At 40.5% G+C, this 7,271-nt stretch overlaps 1 protein-coding gene across 1 annotated transcript; it reads right to left on the reverse strand.

Moving 5' to 3' along the window:
- Positions 1-789: 789 nt before the first annotated feature.
- On the reverse strand, positions 790-6,973 carry LOC121507213 (protein unc-119 homolog B-like). Its single transcript, XM_041783426.1, has 5 exons — positions 6,596-6,973; positions 5,568-5,681; positions 5,284-5,383; positions 4,934-5,106; positions 790-1,903 (listed from the first exon to the last, which is right to left on the reverse strand). Exons 1-5 carry the CDS (start codon positions 6,825-6,827, stop codon positions 1,791-1,793), a joined length of 732 nt encoding a protein of 243 aa, XP_041639360.1. The 5' UTR covers positions 6,828-6,973; the 3' UTR covers positions 790-1,790.
- Positions 6,974-7,271: the final 298 nt, after the last annotated feature.

The raw sequence follows: 7,271 nt of genomic DNA on the forward strand, positions 1-7,271 counted from the left end.
GGAGGAGAGCGAGGGAGGGAGAGAGGAAGAGCTGCATAGGTGTGGAGAGAGAAACAGAAAAGGAGAGGTAAGGGTGAAGAGACTAGGAGATTTTTATGGACATGAGAGCTGGAAACAGAGAGGCTGGGAGAGATCAAGAGATGAACACAGAGATTGGAAGAAACAGCCTGGGACAGAACAAACAGAGAGAGGATCAGATTTTGGTTTAAATCCCAAAAGACTCCAAAAATGGAAGATCAAAGTGGAACAATTCAGAATAAATTTTAAAATGTTTCACCCTCTAAGCAAGCCCATTTGAGGATGAAGTAATGACTTGGAATTAAAATGATGTGGTTATTATGTCCTGTCTTCAATTAAACTAAGGCCAAAGATGATTATCAAGTGATAAGATCATGACCTCATCTGAAGTTTGAAGCAAATATCAGATATGAATGTCATCATAACTCAGCATAAAAAATACACAAAAAGTGTCTTATCCAAAACCACACATGCAGCTTAAGTGAGCAGTACCCCTGTGTACATCTAAGTTATAAAATACCTCCCCCTAGTGGCAACTTTTGGAACTTCATTTCATGTCCACCAGTCAGCAGAGCATCCTCCAACTGCATCATCAAAAATTATTCCAACACCATACCTTTAGTATCAGAAAATGTACATTTATTTTATTTGTATCACTTTTTACAAACTATATATAGATTTTATTTTTACAAACACCACCTTAACCCTGAACACCAAAGTTTACAAAGTACAAATAGAAAAGACGCCATCTAGCTAGAAGAAAGACCACTCAGTATCCAGACATATTCCAACTTGATTTTTGATTTAAGACATGCGTGAGAGAGTTAAGATTAAAAAAATACCATTTTAAAAACTCAGATGGGGGAGAAGAATATCTGACGTGACTTTACGAGAAGTAAGAAACATTTCAGTGGGCCAAGTACACTTCTTCTTTTATTTTGTTACATTAAAACAGACATGTTCTTACAAATCTTTTCCCTTTTTGTTTATATCATTGCATGCATGATGGATTCCAATAACCCCTCCCACTCTCTGAACTTATGGGTATTTTCCACTTAAGAATGTCCTTTTCAATGGCTCATTATATGGGGTTACAGCCTTGATTGGTTGCAGAAAAAAACATCAGAAAAAAACCTTTGATCAAACCTTATACAGTACTGTTGATTATGTGTTTGTATGAGATCCAGGAAGCAAGGGGAGATTAGAATGCTGGAGTGACCATGTGTGTTTGACAGGAGTGTTTTTGTGGATGGTTCCTCCCTTTCTCCCCCGATATTGTCTAGAGTGAATCGTGGAGGCGGTAGCTCTGAGAACAGCTGCTTCTGACACACACACACTGCGTAAACACTATGTGTGTCACTTGGGGATTGAGTGCGTTTATGTGTGCGTGTTAATGTGGATGTGTGTTGAGGGGGTGGTAGGCCACTTTTAAAATTGCCCAGAGGGACTCTGTACTAACCATTTGGTCGTTTTGAGACACAAGTCACATGGCCACTAGAGTGACGATTCTTCTTTTGGTATAAAACATATCTGTTTAAATTAAAACCAGATAAACTGACTCCATTTCATACAAAAGCATCCTATTAGTATGGTAGAGCTGGCCTCCAGAATATAATACACCCCCTGATAAAGGAGGCAATTCGGCCGTGTCTGTTGCTGCTTGTGCATGTATGAGTGACTGAACTGCATGTATGTTTAGACATGTGCATGCATGTATCTATAAATCTGAGTAAATCTGTTTGTCTGTGTGTTTGCATGTTTGCAGGCAGATATCACTGTCCTCCATTGTAAGCATAGTCTGCCTTGTTGTGCATGACCAGTCTGTTCTCCACGAAATAGAAGCTGTCTGACCGGGTCTCATAAGGACACTCCACCATCTGACGGACTGGAAAACAGACAACACATGAGTGTCAGTGATGCAAACAAAAGCTTTCTAAGCTTCCACGCAATTACTACTGACAGTGTACAGACTAAAAAAGGCAGAAGTGACTGAGATTGTAATATTGATAACTGGAAATGCATGGTTGTTCTGTCACTTAGGATGAAAAGCTTTCATTTAAATAGGAGGCATCATTCAAAACAAGGGACACTAATGCACCACCATATCAACAATCACATTTCAAACTCAGCCATTGATGCTTAATGGGCATTAAATGAGGATAATCATGTAACCATATTCTGAAATCATAGCTGTAATTACATAACATGTTTTCCTTGATAGCATTAATGGCTGGTTTAATATTTATTTATAGCTCCTTCATTTCAGTACTCGCATGTACAGTCATGTGCAGAAGTTTTAGACATGTAGGATGCTACAGATTCATCATTGGGCCCTTGTGCCACAACCTGGGGCTGGGGGTGGGGGGCAGGGTCAAGCTGGACTCATGTCGACACACAAGTATGTTCCTTGGCAGCCAAGGTCAAGCTTGATGGCATCTCTTTAGTCAGGGCCATTTTCACCCCTGGTAATATACCCGGAGACCGCCAGTGGTTTTCAGGGCTTGGGACAACTAGGGGCTCATGGCAACAGGAAGGAACTCTAAATCAAGGGTTCTCAAACTTTTTAGCCTGTGATCCCCCAAAAATAAAGGTGCCAGAGACCAAGGACCCCTACTGCACCTGGAGATGGTTGAACCGTAGTTGAACACAGCCGAGCACATTTAACAGTAGTTGTGACAGACTTACATTGTAAGGAATTTTAAAACATTACTTCAACTTCAGCTTAAACCTATGCCAATCACTTTATTTCTATCTTACATTTAACAAATCGTATGTATATATTCTTTAAAAAATGGGGGAAATATACATTTTGAAATCATGTAAAAATATTTGTTTTTTGGAAGGCATCTTAGTGTCTCGTGACCCCAAATGAGGTCTCGGCCCCCACATTGAGAACCACTGCCCTTACTCACTGCATCCCCCCTTACTCTGGCCTGAAGGTGTGGATTTTGTTCTTTTTTAACAGGTTATTTCCCCATGCCCCTGGTAACATGCAAGGACATCCAGAGCATGACCGGGGTTGTGTTTATCCTCCTGGTGCCCTTAGTCTGGCTTACTCGCCATTACACGCCTTACTTCAGCCTCAGTTTTTGGCCCAAAGATGCCTAAAAGTTCTGCTCAGTACTGTACATGTACACACTTAAAAACTGCTTTATTTACAGATCATTCTCCAAGCCTTGCTATATTTGCCCTGAAACAATTAATTCCTAACACCACAACATCTTAGCTAAGCCTAAGTAACTCAGCACTTTGAGTTTTCCAGATCATGTCAGTATCATCCAAATGTAGATACTTTAGGTTAACATGGTGTGTTCTCTGGGGGGGTGTTTTGTTTTCTTGCTGAACCATAGTGTTAGGATGCTTTTATTCCTGGTTGATTAATGATGTGACGAAACACTGACAGCTAAAATATAAGAATACTACAAGTAAAAATATACTCATGTGTTTATGCAAGCTCAGGCTGCTTTTGTTAGCTTTAGCTGAACTTTAGAAAGTTCTTTTTGCATAAGAGACAAAGAAGATTTTGTCCTCTGTTTCTTGTATTGTCACACTACAAGGAAAGGGATTTTCTTTAAGCTGAAGTTGAAGTAGAAGTTTGTCTACATGTCTGGGAAGACATGGCTGTCACTATTGAATAGGTATGCAGTTAAGAATTGTACCAACAAGAAGTTCAATTAAATTTTTGCATCTAGCATTTTATCTTTTAATATGTATGTTACTGCATTATGTGTTACTAATTTTTTTTGTGATCATCTAGTCCAAAGAAAAAGGGTCTCAGTGCATTAATTACCTCTGCCAAGGAGGTTATGTGATCGGCAGTGTTTGTTAGTTTGTTTGTTAGTTAGTTTGTTAGCAACAAAATCAAAAAGGTTCTGGACGGATTTGGATGAAATTTTCAGGAAATGTCAGAAATGGCATAAGGAAGAACTGATTAGATTTTGGGAGTGATCTAGAGCACCGTCTGGATCCAGGAATTTTTCGAAGGATTCTTTACTGTTGGGAGATAGGGCTGATGGCAGAGGTCTGCGCTCTCCCAGTGCTTTTCTAGTTTTTTTGTGCATTCAGTGCTCTATGGCTTAACTATTTTCACATCTCTCTGCAGCTAACCACCTTCATGTCTTATTTCACTTTTTTTTAATCACAGACAGCTCAGAGGGCAAGTCAAGTCATCTGCAGATCTTGTTATCAAACTTTTGATTTCATTGTTCCCTTATTTCCTTTTCAATCCATAACAAGTTCTTTTTTCTCGTTAAGTACATGTCATATTCTTTTATCTACCTAAAGTTCCTTATAATCTTTCAAAATAAAAACCACTGTGTATCCAAAGGACATCAAGTTCCCTTAGTTTAAGTCAGTAAAAAAAATCCAAAATGAAACAAAAACAAACACAAAGAAAAAGACAAAAAGGGGAGATTAATCACAATTAACTAGAAATTCTTAGCTTAATCAGGGTTAGAAATTAGTAATCATTTGGCAGCCCTAAGGAAGTATTTGCCTACTTACAAATTGACTTGTCGTCCCAAGCTTTATGATTTGTCACATCTGTAAAATCCTGTAGTGTTCTAAAAATGCTAAATTGGGGCAGTAAATGCAGCATGTTTAGTTGACCTTAAGCGAGAATGTAACAAGCATAAAGATCAAAGATCTGGTTGCTAATGTGAGTTATATGTGCAAAGCTGAAATGCTTGTTCAGTTACATCTCAAGCACCGAGACCCAGGAAAAGGAAGGAATATCATATCTCCATAATGACATATCAACTGCACCTTTTTCTTTAGCGGGATCAGATGCATGGACAGGTCACATTCAACAAACCCCTGCTTTCTTCTAGATGCCAACTGTTTGGTTTATTATATATATTACACTTCAATATAGAACTTAAAGGTTTTAGTTGTGAAAGCCTGGGAAATGACTCACCTAAGCTCTCAGACAGCTGAGGGAACTCATAGATATGCTCACAGGTATTTCGACTGTTTGGGATACAGAACCCAAAGTCAAAGTCAAAGCTCTTGAGCAGGTGATCACGGAAGTAATGCCTCTCAATCATACGGAAGTTGTTTAGAGGTCGGCTTCCAACTGTGAATTCCACCCTGATGGAATAACAGAGGGAGAAGAGAGGTTGAGATGTTGCAACAGTGCTGTGCATCTGTTCTTGTGTGATAATGAAGTTATTACAGTTGCACTCAGAGGCACACAGAGCTGTAGTTGTTTCCATTGTTTGAGCGTGTTTTCCTTAGGTGTGCGTTGGTGATGTGTGAGTCACTCACGTAGCTCCCACAGTTCTCAGGCGCAGGAAGGCCGGGGTGAACTGGTAGCGTACAAAACGGCCTGCACTGGTGTCTGCGTCTCTGTTTTCCTCATCATCATCTAAGACTCGAAAAGATTTGAATTAATTCACACTGTAGAGCTTTTGAAATAACCTGTAATAGCTGATTGTGAATATGACTTTTTTATTTGAAACTAGAAACAACAAGTTGTCAGCAGGGAGAATAACTTTGCATTGTTCAGAGGGATGACTCTTAAAACTCAACATTTTGTGTGCATACAATACCTGCATGTGGAGGCTTGGCAATCTCAAACAGGACAGTGCCGGTCTCCAGGTCTCTGATCTTAAAGCGTACAAAGTCAATGTTATAAATATTGTCCTCTGGTTTACAGAGGTACCCTGCAGAAATGACAGACAGGAGACAAGTATCATGAGACTGAAGTGATTGTCAAGCTGGTTGAGTTAATAATTACTGAATATGTAAACTGCCTGCATGGACACACAAAGACAAAATGCTCAACACAATCGTGACTTCATTACAGCGGACACATTTTTGCTGGTGCAGGTTTCCACGTATACATTTACATTTACCCTGACTATAAAATAGAGGAGGCTGTTGTTATCATTCTGCTGCTACTGAGTTAATTCAGAGTCCTAAAAGAAACTGGGGGTTGTAGATGACAAAAAAGTGTTTTCAAATAGGCTAATACGAATTTATAACTGGCATACTACTTGAGCAAATAAATGCTACAAACTTTATTTCTCCCATTGGAAGATGACGCTTAAATATTTTTTCCTTTCACCTTGTTTTATTTTACCAAAGGTCTTAAAAGTTTACAACAGCATTGGTACAATCTATCTAACTATCGTTATTTATTTCAAAATATAAATTACAGTGTTGGCTTTATGTGTCTTGTGCTGTCATAGAAGTCTAACCTGATGTAATTTGCATCTGGTATTTCCTGACAGGTCTGATGTCAAGTGGCTCTGTAGAGCTCTATTACGTCTCACGCGCCTTTGAAACAATGGTTTTCCATTGGTGAAAATGGTCCAACGACGTCTTCCTCTATAATGTCGTATGTCGGCCTACATATGTCGGATAGTTAGGCTATATCCGTTACAAATAATGCCATAGCATAAGAGTAGTGCCTCCATTTTTAATGACGTAATTTGCTCTGTTTCAGTGTAATGGTTAAAAGCATTGTCTCTTGGTTGTAGGAACTATGTATTAGCCCACAATATTAATTGATACTTAATTTGTCAAGGCAGCCCATTTAGCATGAAAGGTCCACATATTCACAGGATACACAAACCTCGCGTTGCCACTCGCAGTCCTAGTACATCCTCCGGCGTAATGTGCCCACTCTGTGTCCGCAGGTCTTCCTCCGTGACGGGCCTGCTGTCCACCTGACTCCTTCGGGACTTGAGCCTCTTCAGAACCCCTCCGCCGGGCTTGCGGTCCCGCGGAGGAGCCGCAGTACTGTGCCCGCCGCCGGAGACGTTTTCAGCAACAGGCGCGTCGCTGCGGGCTTTGGTTCCGCTCATCTTTCACTCTTTACGGGTCTTCCCCTGTCTTTGTGTCTTATTTTAACGACTATCTCCCGCCTTCTTCGTCTTTGATTAATGAAAGAAGAGGAAGAAGATGGCGTCGTAGATGTCGAATGTCGAGAGAACTGTCGGTGAACGGTCAAGCTCTTGTTTTTGTAAGCACATGCTGTACAGTTGCCATGACAACTCCTCCTTTGAGCCAGGGGAGACAGGGATGTGGTTCATCGAAATGTCCACCAGGGGGCGACATGCAACCCTTTTAAACTGTATGCTGATGCCACCACAAATTCTACTACGAGGCTACTATTGTGGCCTGCGTGTCATGTGCTGGTCCATGATCCATGAGACCAGAGGGCCCACACGAGCATGTTCTCGATCCTCTCCTTCAGCAGCCTGGGCTGGATTGTACTGAAGCCACTCCAGAAATTGAAGAACATGACC

Source organism: Cheilinus undulatus, linkage group 3, assembly GCF_018320785.1.
Source record: "Cheilinus undulatus linkage group 3, ASM1832078v1, whole genome shotgun sequence".
NCBI classification, from domain to species: domain Eukaryota; kingdom Metazoa; phylum Chordata; class Actinopteri; order Labriformes; family Labridae; genus Cheilinus; species Cheilinus undulatus.